Raw genomic sequence first — 17772 nt, forward strand, 5'->3', positions numbered from 1 at the left:
TCTGCTCAATCATTTTTTCCTTCTTTATTTTAACAATCATCGATATACAAATCGAAATAATTTTTTTTATATATTATTTATTCTTTCTTACCCCCTTCCATTCTATTTAATTATTGTTTACTTGCATATAGTTTACGCTATATAGAATATTCATTATTATAAAATCACTTTTATATTAAATTTTAGAAGTGTAATTTGCCTGATGAGCAAATTCGTTTAATAATAAATTGTCAATTTCCTTAGGTTGAAATTTCAATTCAGTTAAGATTTCTATAGTGTCTTCACCAGGTTGTGGATTTCTAGAAGTTCCTCGAGAAATGCCGGGTGTATGAGACAAGCGAGGGGCAGGATTTGGGATTACATCATCTTCCACAACCGTGAACGTTTGTTTCTGCTTATTGTGACTGTGTGACGCAGCATCTTTCAAACTTAGTACTGGTGTAACGCATGCATCAGTACCATCAAATATATTGCACCACTCTGCCTGAGTCTTTTTCTTGAAAATTTCTGCGATTTTGCGACGGTTCTCTTCAAAATTTTCGAATTGCGGTATCTCCTCGCTCGAGAGACCAAGCTTCTCCATGAAAATTTCATAAAACTGTGGTTCGAGTGCTCCAACACACATATAAAGCTTATCTTTCGTTTCATACGTATCGTAGAAATGTGAACCTGTATCTAATCTGTGGAAAAAAATATTTAAGATTTTTTCAAAAATAGAAAATCAAGAGCATATTTATATATTACGAGGAAGCGTTTACATATTTTTGCCACGTGGATTTCCCCATATACCAAGCGTCTTCTGAGATCTGAATAGCCAGGATCCTAAGTATGCGGATCCTTCTACCATTGATGCATCTACTATTTGTCCGACATTGCTTTCAGTTCGCTCATATAGTGCCAAAACTATTCCTAAAGCACACATTAAACCACCACCACCAAAATCAGCAGCCAGATTAGCAGGTGGTATAGGTTTCTCATTATATCGGCCAAATAAAGATAGTAGTCCTGTTAAAAATGTTTTATATCATTTTCACACAATAAAAATCCTATTTACAAAGGAATGTTATGATATATGAGTATAAGCGCACAGATCTATACTATTTCATAATAAATCTATAGTATTTCATAAATAACTATAATGAATTATATTGTAATATTATATTACCAGATAAACCTAAATAATTAATGTCATGACCAGCCATATCTGCATAAGAACCATTTTGACCGTATCCAGTCAATCTAGCATATATCAACTTCTTATTTGTTGCCATAAGTTCATTTGGTCCAATCTTCAATTTTTCCATGACACCTATTACATAAATTTCTATATATAATTTTGTACAAATTAAATATTTTGTTCTTTATTATTACACATTGATATAAATTAATTGTACACATTTAAATTCAAAATTAAATATTACTTTAAACTAAAATTATTTATTAACATAATAGATTTTATTTCAAAGAAAATTAAAATTGCTAAATAATATACATATATTCTACATACCTCTTCTATACGTATCAATAATGACGTCACTTTGGTCACTTAATTTTCTGAAAATATTGATCCCTTTTTCAGATTTTAAATTCAATGCTATTGATCTCTTTCCATGACCCAAACAATCTAATGTTTGAGCTCTAATCTGTATAATGATAAAAATTAATATATATATATATATATATATATATATATATATATAAATAATTATAGGATAACAAAATTCTTATAAAACTTGAAAATTTTATTTAAACTATAATGGATAAAATAATATTAATTTGTTCTTTTACATCATGCACATAGTAATATAAATTGTGTATTATTGCATTGGCCTAGTTTACATCGAGCACTTGATACGCGTATCAAATAGTAAACTAGTACATTGGTTCAGTTATTGGCTGATCAGCTTAAATTCACTACTTGATACGCGTATCAAGTGCTCGATGTAAACTAGGCCATTATGTAATATTGAATTTTAGTAGAATTCTAATAAGACCTGTTTCTTTTTTTTTAATTACCTTGTCTACTCTGATAACAGATGCCCCAAAATCTGTTAATACCATTCCACAAAAGGGTCCTGGAGCAAGTCCAGCTAATTCCAGGACTTTTATTCCTTTCAAAGCCATATTATTTGTGTTATATCAATAAAATCTCAAGTTAATATACTTAAGATTTTTATTGTTTATAGAAGGCTACTCTTCTTCTGATAAAATATATATATATATATATGATCACATTTGGCTTTTTTTATACACTCTAATTATTAGTATATATCAATTATATAATATATGAGATTCTTTGACTATGTTAAAGGTGAGATTGCATTTGTCATCTAATTAACATAGTCTAATTAACATAAAATGATAACGATTGACCATGATCATTCAAAAATTCAATACAAATAATCCTGTTATATTCTTAAATTTACTATAAATATTTACTTTAACAATGAAATTATATATATATAGAAAAGGAAAACAAATGCATTGTAATGCGATATAAAAATTGGAGGATATATAAACATGATAGATTATTATGATTCAGATTTTATATTATAGATATATAGATTATCAATCCAACTCCTCTATTCTGAATCAGCTGTTCATCTCTCAATTAAAAATTCCACTATCTTAACACGTGAAAGTGGATATGAGCAGAGAGAAGAATGAGAGACGCCATCCCCCGCTTTTAGGTGATCCCTGAAAGCGATACGCCCTCTGTGGGCATAAAAAACGTGGACATGAACTACATAGCCAATGTCCACGAATGTTCTCACCGGGTAACGCATAATGTGCACAATTTTGGTTGCGTTCCATGCTAATCATGCGATCACCTAAAGGTGCCCCATTGCACGTACAAAAATTTTATTCGTAATCGTAAGGCCGTAAGCAAATCGTCCAATCATAGAGAAGAATTATCATAACGTAATAAGAATGCTTGACTGTGATTGGACGATTTGCTTACGGCCTTGCGATTACGACTAAAATTTTTGTACGTGCAATGACCTTTAAAGCGGGGCATGGCGTCTCTCATTCTTCTCTCTGATATGAGCAAGCTATTCATTTATAATAATGGGATCTTATCGTGAAAAAATATTCTTAAATATATCTATAATTATATCTTGAAAAATATTTATTTGGACAAATTTGTGTAAATAATAAGTCTGTTCGTGTTGCTTACATTTGTTAGTAATCAGATTCTTTTCCCTTTCTCGTTTTAACGTTCGAATACATATTTGTCTTGTTTTAAGCGCAAAAATTTCTAGGAATTGCAAGCACACGAACAAATCTATTATTTACCCATTATATCGTTTTTTTCTGTGCATTATTGCAAGTTTGAATTGTCGAACGTCAGATGACTCCGTATTTGGCGCCTTTTTTTGACGTTAAGGTACAGCTGACACGCCCGACATTCTTGTGACGTCATGCTTCATCCAGTGTTTGATTGATTTGTTATTTATATTATTAGAGAGCTTTTATGTGTGTGCGGGTTTTTTCTCCTCTCCATGTAATTTGAGCTTGTTTAGCTCTCTTTATATAGCACTGTTTATTGTAACATTTTTCGAAGATATCGGCTAGTTGCACCAAAATTTAACGTAAAGATTAGTGATATTTTTGTGTGACTTTTTAATTAATAACAGCCGACTATTTTTAAATCTTTATCTATATTATCTTCCATCGTACTTCTCCGATAATGGCTAATCATGGTATGTTCGAAAGATGAGGTTTAATTTTATACACACACATATATACAAATCGTAAGAAATTAGAGGTTATGTTTGATTTGATCTAATTATTTTAGAAGACGACAAAAGTGAAGGCTCTGCCGAAATGGAGGTCGAAAACGAGAGAGAAGATTCTGAGGAGCCTGAGAAGATATTAATTATAGATCCTAATAGCGAGGTTTGTGACTTTTATCAAACATTTTATTTTGCTAATCGTTAGCAGAATTTAATAAATTTTTTCAAATTCTCAGAAATATATTGTATTTACATTACAAACACAATATTTTAACAAAAGATTATTGTTATCAATGGACTGTAATATTGTTATTAATTTTAGGAACTAGATTTCAACCATTCAAGATTAACCAAATTAGAAAATCTAGAACCATTGACACAAATACACAGATTATGCTTTACCTGGAATCTTATAAAGAAAATAGAAAATCTTGATACACTTACTACTTTGGTGGAATTAGAACTGAGAGATAATCAAATTACGAGCATAGAGAATCTGGATGCTCTTGTGAATCTGGAGTATGTTGATTTTTAACATTGAATGATATATGCTTTTTTTTTAATTATATATGCAAGCACACATACTTTAAATAACTTTATATGTACATATATGTTTTTAATTATGTTACTATTTTAGACTTTTGGACTTATCATTTAATCGCATTAAAAAGATAGAAGGATTGGACAATTTATTAAAGCTACAAAAGTTGTTTTTATCATCCAATAAGATTTTACATATTGAGAATGTTTCGCATTTGGTAAATCTCACAACATTGGAATTAGGTGATAATAAAATACGTGAAATTGAGAATCTAGAAGGTCTTCAAAAGCTAACCAATTTGTATCTTGGTAAAAACAAAATTACGAAAATCCAAAATCTGGAGAGTCTGGAAAACCTCACATTATTAAGTCTGCAAAGTAATCGGATTACAAAGATTGAAAATATTGAGGAATTAAAAAAATTGGATCAATTGTATTTATCTGAAAATGGTATAACATGTATAGAAGGCATAGAAAATTGTTTAGGATTAACAACATTTGATCTAGCTAATAATAAAATTAAAAAAATTCAAAATATGGATTATCTTGAAAATTTGGAAGAATTTTGGGTAAGTTGTGCAAATATGTATCATATAATTATATATCACAATTATATATATTACAATATTTATTATTACAATTAAAATTTATATTATTTACAGATGAATAATAATGAAATTGAAGATTGGAACATATTGGAGAGTTTAACAGCCAACAAAAAATTACAGACTGTGTATCTAGAACATAATCCTATTGCAAAGGATCCAAATTACAGAAGAAAAATTATGCTATTACTGCCATGGCTCGAACAGTTGGACGCAACTCTTTGTAAGAGAAAGACAGGTCAACAGTGGAGAGAATAGCAATAAGTAAAATATAGCAGAAAGTGTGGCTAAACAAATAGCAAAATCGTAAATTATATTTACAAAGGATACATGCAATGGAATTCAATCCGCATTGTTGTTACCTTCTTTTGTAATTCCCAATATATATCTTCATAGAGATTTTGCCATTTAAGATTAATGATAATGCTTACATGTCGAAGATATGCTCGATGTTAGATCACTATGATTATTCAATACTGAAATTTATTTCTATTTATGTAATTTATTTTTATAAAATCTCTATTAGGTCAATATGTGAAAAATAGTTTATCCTTATGTCACGATGTCAACAAATTCTATTCCACAAACAGATTTGAATATATATTTTTGCTTTTTAATCTACATTTATATTACTATATTATGCATTTTTGTAAAAACTATTCTGTATCTATTATGATAAAAAAAAAGATTAATACATATAGATTTTTAAGTAGCATTTTAGTCTTCCAAGATAATTTTTTTCATTTTTTTAAAACTTGATAATCATTTTCATAATTAATATATTTTTAATAAGATATATTCATATTTTGTAGCAATATAAGACAGTTTTGTAATTTAATTGCCACATTGTTGATCCACCTCTTCCGATAACGATTTTATTAATTGTAATGTATAATGATATCAAATATTCTAAGCTTATACAAATAAATTATGTTAAATGTCTCAATTGTATGTAAATCGACTATAAAACCACGATTTGCGTGCTAGAGGTGATAACGAGAAATTAATTATATCCTGAAAGTTTCCTGGAAAAGATCAATTACATCTCGTCATCCGGTACGATTCATTATTATTGGAACACACTTATTACGCATTTTATGCGAACTAATCATCCGTTCAGTTTAATTACACTTTCTGTACACCTTGTGTTTCCTATTTTCCTCCCGCGAGGATGAAAACTCTTCTCAATTCGATAGCCGGTTATTACATCCAACAAATGTAATATTTGCAATGTTAATTATAATAATGTAAAATACATAAAATGACGTAATACATAAATATATATAATAATTAATATATGCAATAAATTTAAAAAAAAAATGAATTTTTACTTCCGTCTTCCGTCATTGAATCGATGGGTAATGTAGTTCGGCGCGTCTGTCCAATCGCGCGCGAGACTGTCGTCGGTCGCGATTGGCCGCGCGAATTTCAGTCCGCGACGCCGATTGGTGGACGTGTCCTCCCCCCTCCTGCCCGGCGGGGGCCGCATCGCGCATGAGCGTACGACTTGACGTCACCGCGCTAGCGCTCGGCGTTCGGCCATTTTGTGTGAATGAGCGCTGCTCTCCGCACCTACGGGACATTTGTGTTGCGGGACGGTGTCTCTGCGGGCCAGTGAACTGGGAAGGAAACCGAATGATTTAGTTTCGCGCTAAGGGGACTCGCTCGGCGACGGATTACATGCGATAGCGAGGGTGTTGCAGGATTTAATACCGTGCGTTTAATCTCCGTGCATACCCGGGAAACAGGTACGATGGAGGAGAAGGCGTCGCTCAAGGAACTCGACCAGTGGATAGAACAATTAAACGACTGCAAACAACTGACAGAGAGCCAAGTGAAAACCCTCTGCGATAAGGTACTCGATCGCCTCGCGGGATCGATCGATTTTGCGTCCCACGAAATTTATAAAATCACTCCAATTCGTGTCGCGTTGCCGTTCGAACGAATAGGAACACTGTGTGCTACAGTACCGACCTCGCGTGCACCGCCGAATTAAAACATGGCTCGTCGATATGTCACGCGTGTTTCATCGGAGCACATTTCGCGAGAGTTAGCGATAAATTCCTCGACGTTCAGGATTTTCCATCGCCTTCGCGATTTTGTATTCCCGATCGCGATCACGTTGATATCGAAATCTAAAAGTTAGCAGCGAGATTTACAATTAATCAATGACTATTTTATATGTATATATATATATATATATATAATATATATATAATATATGTATATATATATTCTTTCACAGACCTGTTAATTCTGCAACAAGTGTATATAATTATTCTACGTGAGATAAATAGTGTTATCATTTTTGCAGATTAAAGTAATATATTTTACAATATCTGCGATAGCATCTGTCATTCCTTCTTATCTCTTTATTGATGTGTAGGCATTGAGTGATAAGGAATTTGCTATGAATCATAAAGTCTTTTGCGAATTAAGATATTTTTCTATTATGTTTAAACTAACTTATGGAGGAGTAATAGTTATCTGAAATTGAACGAGATATTAGCCAAGATTGTCTAATATTTCAGCTAACTATGAAAAATTCTGATAAATGTTATCAAAATTTTGAAAAAATAGCGTAATATGAACAATTTCTCTTGTAAAGAATTATTTGAAGAACAATCTGTGTGGATTATTACAAAACTTATTTCAGTTTCTATATCTTAATGGATACTGGGTAATGAAACAAGTATTTTTGAATGAACTATATTTAGACTTTTGAAGATGGTATTATAGCCACAATGTACTTCACAATAATGTATTGCTGTGTTACATCCCTATATTGTGCCAATTGGCCAAAGCATCTAGTTTTCTAAATATGTGTCAGTAATTGTACGTGACAACTAAAATCCAGTTATAGAAAATTTGTCTGAATGTTATAAAGTACTTCTTAATTGCAATGGGATAGTACAATATAATCTAAAATTTTTAATTGATCTGGTATTTTATTCATCACATTAATTCATTTTAAATGTTTACGTATTATTTTATGTCACAGAAGTAAATTTTTGATCACAAAATATTAATACAAAAAAATATTTAAATATTAAATTATTATTTAAATATTATATTGTGTTATACTTGTAAATCAATCAATCTACTCTTTTTTTAATTGTAATACAATTTATCTTGTTTTCTCTTCTTCTTAACAACTGCAGTGTTTTTCTCCTTTCCCCTCTCTTTCTCTTTCAGAGAGAAAGAGAATGGAAAACAATATTTTATTTTTTAATTTAATATTTAAAACTTTCAGGCAAAAGAAATTTTAGCTAAGGAATCAAATGTACAAGAAGTAAAATGTCCTGTAACAGTGTGTGGAGATGTACATGGGCAATTTCACGATTTAATGGAATTATTCAGAATAGGTGGCAAATCACCTGATACAAATTATCTCTTCATGGGTGACTATGTTGATCGTGGTTATTATTCAGTCGAAACTGTCACTTTACTCGTAGCTCTTAAGGTATAGTATAAATGAATATAAATGAATTTCTATATTATATTTTGAAATATCTATAATCTATAATATTAATCTATAATTTGGAATATATTTATTTCTGTTAATTAGTAAACGTTACTCTCTACAGTATATATTACATACAATTTTTAGATTAATAAATATCTATCATTATTTATTTTTCTTCTCTTTGTTTTATATACTTAAAGGTGCGATATCGAGAAAGAATAACTATTTTACGGGGCAACCACGAGTCGAGGCAAATCACACAAGTGTACGGATTTTATGATGAATGCTTACGTAAATATGGAAATGCCAATGTGTGGAAGTTCTTTACAGACCTATTTGATTATTTACCGCTAACAGCATTGGTCGATGGCCAAATATTTTGTTTGCATGGTGGTTTATCGCCGTCGATCGATACTTTAGATCACATACGTGCTCTAGATCGTCTTCAGGAAGTGCCACATGAAGTTAGTATCTGCTCGTGTAATTCCGTGTAAATTCTATTATATATAATAAGGAAATTTATTTCATCATTATAAATCGTCTGTTATTTAATAGGGTCCCATGTGCGATCTGCTATGGTCGGATCCAGATGATAGGGGAGGGTGGGGTATTTCACCGCGTGGCGCAGGATATACTTTTGGTCAAGATATTTCCGAAACGTTCAACCACTCCAATGGATTAACACTCGTGTCACGAGCTCACCAGTTGGTCATGGAGGGTTATAATTGGTACATATACGTATAGATATTATTTATCAAGTTTTAAAATATTTAATAATGTTCTTTTTCTACCACAAATGTGCATATAACTTAATAGAATGTTCTATAAATTTATAATAGGAAATATAACGTATTGTTTCAGGTGTCATGACCGCAATGTTGTGACTATATTCTCTGCACCTAATTACTGTTATCGTTGTGGAAATCAAGCTGCAATTATGGAATTGGATGATGCTTTAAAATATTCATTGTGAGTAATTTCAATACATTTATATATTTAAATTGTACTTATTTACAAATTTTAATTATATTAATTTATTAATTATATTTAAATTGTATTTATTTACAAATTGTATTATTAAGATATATTACACATATAATGATGCAGCTGAACACACACATACATTACATATTTAAGTTTCCTTCTTAGTAAACTTTATACATATTAAATATGTATCTTAAAATATATATGATAATCTTAAATGTGTGCTATATTGTTACATTAAAAAAAATTACTTTATGTAGTCAAGGATATTTTAATCAAATTATAAAGTATGATAAAAGTATAATTATTAATTTTTTGATTTTTATTATAGCCTACAGTTTGATCCAGCACCAAGACGTGGAGAACCACATGTTACCAGGCGAACGCCAGACTACTTCCTCTAAGAGGTTAGGCTTCAGGGCTAAGTGTCAAGGTAGGGGAATGGAAATGCGCGATCCTGACTTTATAGTGACGCCAGATAACATAACTTATAATAAAACATCGCTAAATGAGTGTGAGGCTCAAACAAGTTCTCATATACCACATATAGCTCCAAGTATTATATCATGGCTCACTTTGTGGTGTCTCATTGAGAGAATAGAATAGATTACACGCACGCTTTGTGCGTGCCTTACACAATACATGTAGACACAACATTACTTGTACACTAAAAAGGAAAAAAATACAATAATGTACACACGTATCGATTAAATTCACTTGTAGCATTGAGTTTTACAACTTTTATTATATCCGCTTGTATTTTTATTATAAAGAAACTGAATATAATAATATGCACACACATTTGCGCGTAACAGGTAGAACAAAAAATATTGGTAAAATGGTATTATATTTTGTAATCTTGAATGAATATATTGAAACTCGTAAATAATTATACTTGTAAACGAAACATCATATATTCTAAAACAAGTTATTTGTCATGCAAGATTCCAAAAAAATATACCAAGATGATCATAATTTATATTTAAGAGAGTGTCACATTTATTATCAGTGTGAATGAAGCATGAAATATTCCACTTGAAAGAAAGTCGAGTTGATGCAACAGTAAACTAGTATGCTTATAAATTGCGCTGTATAAAAATTCAAATAAAATTTTTAGGTAGCAATTGTTAAAGGACTTTTAATTAAGGCATTGCATATGAATTTAGCAGATATTAATTTTGTTAAAATTATATCACTCATCAATTTTATGTAATATTCATTATTTTAAAGCACAAAAAAAATATTTTTATTTAAATGATATAAAAATATTCAAAATGTGCATAAGTTTGTTTCTCATTGCTTTCACAACATTATTTTTGTGGAATAACATGAAAAAAAAAAAACTAATTAGAATTATCTATATTCGTACTTTAAATGTTTTTTATTTCATTTAAGAAAAATAATTATATTTAATTTACGTTGAAATTTAATTGGTTTGATTGAATTGTTGTTAACTAATTCTTTTTTTTATCATGAACATGATTTTTAATTTATAAACAATTATAGAGTTCAGTTATACATTATACTATTTAATGATTGACAACTCAAGAAACATAATAGAAAACTTTTGCATCAATTCTATCTGTCTTTTAAAGTGAAACATGTATTTTATACCGAGTAAATCTATGCATTCACATTGGTTAAAATTAAAAGAAAAAAAACTTGCTTATAAACCTACCGATGATCTTTTTATTAATTAATAGATATAAAATGATGCTTCTGATAAATAAACATGTGTAATGCAAGCCAAAGCAGTCCAATGTGTTGTGTCAAATTTCATATTCATTGAATGTATGCAGAAGCATCGTGTATAATGAGATTAAAAAAATGAAAAAAAATACATACGGATGTATTTATAAGAATAAGCATCGTAATTCGAGTATAATGCATAATGAAGCAATTACAATAGTGATGACAACGGGTGACGAGACAAACTTGAAATGTGTTAGATGCACATTACATAGCAATTTATTAAGACTGTAAATCCATAGCACAGAATGCTGCGCGGAGATAACTTCGCGATCCTTCTTCTGCACAATGCAGGCTGAGCATTTTTTTTCGTTTTCTACTATCCAATCATGCGTATATATATACATAATATATTCTCTCTGAATTCTACAACAATAAGAATAAATTTTCCTATAGAACAAAAATGCACTTGTAGTATTACATAATACGACGGAGATTTGATTAAAATTACAGCAAAATAATAGGTAGTAACATCCAGTATAATTAATTTTATATCTGCTATTTATTGCCTTTCTTTAATCTTCATACCAATTTTCATGCAATGAACAAAATTAATGTGGATTATTAAATGTTTCGTTGAAAACATGCTATATTAATATCTGTATAAATATTATTATTGATTTAATTTCATAATGGTATGGGATATATTGAAAAGCTATTATCACACTTAAAAACTCGTTTACAATATCAAATATTTTTCATTAATTTAAATTTCAAAAATATTAGTACTATATAAAATATAACTCATTAATACATATATATATATAATATAATAACCTTTGTCATTTGAGAAATTAAAGTTTTACCTTAGATTTAATTCGGTAGAAATTGGTAGATATCCTTAATTTGAATATTATAGTACATAAAATTTTAAATTTTGTATACCTTGAATTAAATTTTTTTTTGTGATAGCTTTTATAATTTTTCAACTTATCTGAAATAATACTTATGCATATATAAATCGCGCGTGCGATTGTATATGATAAATATAAAATTGGCATAGAATTAAGCCTGCAATATTCTTTTAAACTTTACTTGACATGAGCTTTATTTGACATTACTTTAACATAGCTTACAAAGATCTGGTGTCGGATAAGCCCAGATTTGTGAAAAGGAACAAAAAATGCCATGAACGTATAATTATATAATGTCATCTTATTATAAGAAATTACAGAAATAAAAAGATATTATCACATTTAGACAGAGTTTTGTTTGTGCTCTACATATTCACAATATTTTAGAAAAAACGCATGTTTCATAAAAGATTCATTCTTTATGCATGTTTATAATCACTTAACTGTTACATCACGCACACACACACAAATAAAAAATATTTTTTTTATTAGTTCATTTAATACTTGCATCTGTTGGTAATAAAAAAAGTAAGTAATATGTATCAAAATAAAACATTTCTGTTATATGTATAAATACACATTTTGAGATAATACATACAAAATTATATCATTTTTTCTTTCTTCACATATAATCATATGTTTTTCACAAGTATATAATTTTGTCAATCTATGTGTATAATAATTATATATTGAAATAATAATTTACATAAATTTATTTCTTCGATACTGTGATTTTCAATATAGATTATTATGTACTTAAACATCTATTTCTACAAAATATATTTATTATATTGTAAATATGAGCAATTTGCTCAATTGCCAATACATATAAAAATTTGTATCAATTAAAAATTAATCACTTAAAGTAAAATACTTGCTTAAAATACTTATTATATTACATAATAATCATAGTCTATAACCTTTTGCGGCAGATTTTGGAAATAATATAATATAATATCAAATTTTAATATCTCAGAAAATTGCTTCTTTTTTAATAAAAACAAATTTGATTGTATAAACTATATAAATATATATATGTTTATTTGTTTGTCATTCTGTACTTTATGATCAGGTCAACTGATTAGATAAATTGTATATTATTTTTATTATATTCTTTCATAAGAATATATAAATATATAATGTATAAAAACTAGGCATTTATTTTATGTAATACGTACATAATTACAATCTTACTCCTGTGTCTAAATCAAGCATCTGCTTTGTCACTTCATACATAGCAAAACCAACTGCCATGAAAGGAATTGCCCGTAAAAAATTAATACTCATTCCACGATATAAGCCTTTAACAATGCCATTCTCAATATATATCATCTTAAGAGTAGGCAACATTCCAGACCTGAGAATATTAATTTTATGGATTAAGAATATTTAAATAAATAAATTTATTAATTTACTAAATTTTTGCGTTAAAGGTGTATGTATATATATATATATAAATAATTTAAAAAAATATATATATATAATTGTATATAATGATAATTTTAAAAAATATTGCAAGATTAAAATTGATAATTAAATTGGTAATTAAAGAAAATATTGCAAGAGAGTCATTTCAATTTCTGATGCAAGATTAAAATTCTTGTAAACATATCATATTACTTACGCATATTTATGTGTAGTTGGATTCATCATTGCCAATTGCATACGTCTCTTTGTAACATCCAATGGATAAGAGAAAGTATGCGCTACAGCTCCAGCAGCACCTCCACATAAAAGTTTTGCTGGTATATTTAATATACGATTACCTGCAACACAATAAAATAAAATATATTATTATGATTACTTTTATTATTTATCGTTAATAATGCCGATTCTTTGATCTTTATGCGTTATTAATTCTTTAAATGACACATTCTTTGGAAAGAAAATTAATTTTAAGTTAAACATGCTCAATAAAAGAAATAAAAAATGATAAATTTTCTTTTTTTTTCTAAAGAGTATAGTATAAAAAGCTATTGCAACTTAATTATGTAATGATTATTCGATTAAAGCGGGAAAGGAGATATATGTTCATAAATAAAAGAATTTTATAATTGTAACTTCGTATCATTACATTTTTGTTAGATTCAAGAAATGATGTACACAGAGGAAGCATAGATCGTTAAATGAGCCCATCATAATAATGCAACAAAAGAGACTGTGTCCAACGAATGTGTTTTTCTCCTTTATCGGAAATATAAAGTTTCTGCATGCCTATTAGAAAAGAACAGCGAGCTCTAACATAGTTTTATCTTTTTTACTCGAGCAGATACTTTCTGTTAAGCAAATTAGATAGAAGCAATCTATGTTTCCTATGTCTGGAAATCAGCAATCTAACTCACCAGTTGTTTTATGTTCAGAATAAAGGTAATGTGGCGCATATTTCAAACATAAATATTTTAATTTCTCAAATGTATAGAAAGAAAATCCTGCGTAGGGTATCATGCCCAACATATTTGGCCAGAATCCTCTATATAAGGCTCGTAGGCCACCTTCCTGAAATATTCTCTTTCTATTAACTTATTTTGATACAAAAAAGTTTTCACCCAAGGTGTGAAAAGTTTGCAAAGTTTTTTTCATGTAAGAATATTTGGAGAGAGAGAAGATTGAATCTCTCTATATTATTAATATATATATGGTTTATCTGTCTATATGTTTTTAATATATATATAGGTTTAAAATCTAATCTCATTCTCGTATTCAAAATTTACTTTAACAGTTATTTTAATTTACAGCATGAAATATATAATTAAGGCATCCTTAGTATTATTGTACAGTATTATGGTACAAAGATGCAAATCAAGTTTTTATAGGTTTAAATATATATATCTTTTGAAGATAAAAATATAAAAACTGTATTGTTTACCTCTCTAAACATTTTAACAGCAACATGTTTAATTCCAGAATAAAGTGTATTGCTGGTAACTTGAAAGGCTAATCTTGCTCTGATGGTGTCAAGTGGATATGTAATTGCAGCTGCTGTGACACCTCCAGCAGCTCCAGCTAAGAACCCATCTATATGCGAATCTTGTTGGAGTAATTTTCCTAAATGCTGACAAAAGTTATACAAATGTTATATATAGTTTTTTAAACATTTACAGGTTCATGAAAATAGAGATCGACTATATATGTATAATACAGAGAAAATAAATAAGACTTTCAGTTATGATAGTCAAGCAGATATAATTAGCCGAATGTTAGTGTGTGAATTTAAGATGTGTTGACAGAGTATTTTAAATCATTTATCAATAACTATTTAATGAAAAATTTTATATATTTTCTCTTTCTCTTTCTTTCCCTCCCTCCCTCCACACACATACACACACATATATATATATATTTGAATAAAAATAGAAATTGAATATTATATTCAATTTCTATTTTTTTTAGAGATTTCTATTTTCTTTAAATCGACTAAAAACTAATGTTTATTATTAATGTTTATTTTAATAATTATCAAATATTATATATAAATGTTAATAATAAATATTAACAATAAATATAAATATACAGAGAATATCATCAAAGCCTTATATATATGATTGTGATCGAATTCAAGTGTTTGCTGAAAAAGAAGGAAAATTCAGGCCATCCTCGTTAATATTTTTCATAATGTTAAGTTTTTCGTCAATACAGGAGGAATTTAAGATGTTTAATTATAAACAAAATAATTAAATTAATTATGGAAACACGATTTTAATAAAGACACTTTAATTCAGAAACAGGAAACATTGAATTCTAGCAATTATTATTAACAGTGATTTCAAATACCATAAATAAAGTCAAATTATATAGCTAATTAATTTGTAACACGATTGAAAGTTATTATATTTACTCTAATTTATCTCACGCTCTATAGGCAATGAACTTTATCATTAGTTATTATAGAAAGTTTAAACATTTTAATTAAATTATTATTTTTTACATCTCTAGTACATATATTTATGAAAATTGCATTCAATATGCAACATGTGTGTGGAAGTATGTTTTTAGAATTTATTCAGATAAATATTATTGTTTGAATAATATTAGATACAAATTATTTAATAATACATTAAATTCAAATGATCTCCATAATATTGAATCTTTTCATTACCTTTTTATACTGTTCAAATGCTGTAAATTGTATTGCTGCATAAGGCACAGCTCTAATCATTTGAACAAGATTGCCTTTATATAAAGCAAGGAAATTTTCACGTTGAACAACTTCTTTTAATCCTGAGAAAACACCTGCAAAATATGCATATGCATACACATACATATACATATACATGTGTGTGTGTGTGTACATATACAAAATTCATATAAATTTAGGCATATTTCACATTATTAGCAAGAGTTCAAATTTTTACCTAAATGTTTATAATATTCGTGTTGAGCTTGCAATAAAATTTTTATTCTGTCTAAAGGTGCTACAGTTGTTTTTGAGCACATACCAGCTACACCTGTAATACACACATATATTTAGAATATAAAAACATTTTATAATTTATATATTTTTATACAAAGGAATACAAGATATTCCAAGTTATCTATCTTATCAAACTATCTATTCTGTCAAATAGAGCTCTAAAAATATTTTGGAACATGGAATATGAAGATATATAAAAAGTTAATTCCAATATACATATATTAAATCTGTTTCTAAATTTGTGCTCTATAAAATAATTAAAAAATGACAATGGAAGAGCAAAAATCCACTATAGAATTTTTTACATAAAATATAAAGACAATGAAATATCCTTATTTTAATTTTTCTAGATTAAAGATCAAGATTATATTTTCTAAATAAATATTATATTTTCTAAATAAATAATCATAATCATTGTACTGTTATTCTTTCATGACATAAAGTATAAAAAATTGGGAAAAGAAGCTGAAGTGATCTTAAACTCCAAGATATATAATAAAGTCAGATATATTTGAAGAATTTTTCAAGTGACTCACCGCCGGCTATGAGGTTTTTTATAATGATTTCAAAGTTGTTAACTTTTATTTCAGATTGATCCATGATTGCTGGATGATAGAATTATGTAAATCGGCTGGCAGACGTAAATCGCAGATGCGAGTCATGCGAGAAAAACACGAGATAGCTCACGATGAAGGACTACCCGTTCGCACTCAATCCGATGATGAGAATCGGAAATGGTAATTGACCTTGGGTGATGTTCCCACTCAAATGAAAAAAATGTTGAATTCCCAAGCTGCCGTGCAAGTGAAAGGATCATCGAATAAACATTCTATAATATACCTTTATCTCCTTTCTTGAATCGCCATTCTCTATTGAAGGGATTGCAATATCACATTTCAATTTTCCATTCTGTCTTTCAATTTAATAAAATTCCAATTTCTTGGCGTATATATTATTATATGAATTCTGCCACCTGTAATGAGAGTAAACTTTTTCTTGCAAATGTAGACGATTATTTCATGAAAGGGACTTTCGATTAGGCAATAATTCTAATTGAAACTATCACATTTTTAAGTAAATACACACTGAACCGGCTATTGTAAACTTCCTTCTCTCAAGTCTTTCATTTTTAATTCTACAGGTGGTTCGTTACAAGCATAGACACAAATATAAGAATAGAGTTGCTTCCCATAATTTCTAAGAAAGAGAACATTTTTTCACACTTGTCCGATTCTCGAGATTGCAATTGAGAAGATGCTAGAGATACTTTGACTGACCAATCAAGATGAAAAGATTAAGAATTCCTTTATCCTGATTGGCTAAAGCCTGAACCATCTACTTGTCGAGTGTTCACGATTCAAAATTTCATATCAGACTGACATTGAAGATTTAAAATGTGACCAGGAAAGAAACTTTAGTTCCTTTT

The 17772-nt window shown here is 28.6% G+C and overlaps 4 protein-coding genes across 6 annotated transcripts; 2 read left to right on the forward strand and 2 right to left on the reverse strand.

Moving 5' to 3' along the window:
• Positions 1-9: 9 nt before the first annotated feature.
• Amacr (Alpha-methylacyl-CoA racemase) lies at positions 10-2335 on the reverse strand. The gene is made up of 5 exons (XM_083037999.1): positions 2017-2335; positions 1508-1643; positions 1166-1309; positions 759-1005; positions 10-680 (listed from the first exon to the last, which is right to left on the reverse strand). Exons 1-5 carry the CDS (start codon positions 2122-2124, stop codon positions 176-178), a joined length of 1140 nt encoding a protein of 379 aa, XP_082894125.1. The 5' UTR covers positions 2125-2335; the 3' UTR covers positions 10-175.
• Positions 2336-3404: 1069 nt separating this feature from the next.
• LOC145935810 (uncharacterized) lies at positions 3405-5499 on the forward strand. The gene is made up of 5 exons (XM_083037427.1): positions 3405-3704; positions 3800-3900; positions 4060-4256; positions 4375-4846; positions 4940-5499. Exons 1-5 carry the CDS (start codon positions 3692-3694, stop codon positions 5138-5140), a joined length of 984 nt encoding a protein of 327 aa, XP_082893553.1. The 5' UTR covers positions 3405-3691; the 3' UTR covers positions 5141-5499.
• Positions 5500-6415: 916 nt separating this feature from the next.
• On the forward strand, positions 6416-10062 carry Mts (protein phosphatase 2 catalytic subunit mts). The gene is made up of 6 exons (XM_083037431.1): positions 6416-6737; positions 8136-8345; positions 8549-8812; positions 8904-9076; positions 9210-9317; positions 9664-10062. Exons 1-6 carry the CDS (start codon positions 6636-6638, stop codon positions 9734-9736), a joined length of 930 nt encoding a protein of 309 aa, XP_082893557.1. The 5' UTR covers positions 6416-6635; the 3' UTR covers positions 9737-10062.
• A 2351-nt stretch (positions 10063-12413) lies between these two features.
• Positions 12414-17519, reverse strand: LOC145935811 (mitochondrial coenzyme A transporter SLC25A16). Of its 3 annotated transcripts, XM_083037429.1 has the most exons (9): positions 17433-17519; positions 17187-17319; positions 16883-17109; positions 16288-16380; positions 16032-16165; positions 14802-14987; positions 14278-14431; positions 13560-13701; positions 12633-13292 (listed from the first exon to the last, which is right to left on the reverse strand). In XM_083037429.1, exons 3-9 carry the CDS (start codon positions 16944-16946, stop codon positions 13118-13120), a joined length of 948 nt encoding a protein of 315 aa, XP_082893555.1. In that variant the 5' UTR covers positions 16947-17109; positions 17187-17319; positions 17433-17519; the 3' UTR covers positions 12633-13117. The 3 variants fall into 3 exon arrangements, with proteins under 3 accessions (XP_082893556.1, XP_082893555.1, XP_082893554.1); XM_083037428.1 differs by having other exon boundaries at positions 17187-17502; XM_083037430.1 differs by lacking the exon at positions 16883-17109 and having other exon boundaries at positions 12414-13292; positions 17187-17503.
• Positions 17520-17772: the final 253 nt, after the last annotated feature.

Source organism: Prenolepis imparis, unplaced genomic scaffold (assembly GCF_030444845.1).
Source record: "Prenolepis imparis isolate NDT839.2.m4 unplaced genomic scaffold, iyPreImpa1.0 SCAF_5, whole genome shotgun sequence".
Taxonomy (NCBI): Eukaryota; Metazoa; Arthropoda; class Insecta; order Hymenoptera; family Formicidae; genus Prenolepis; species Prenolepis imparis.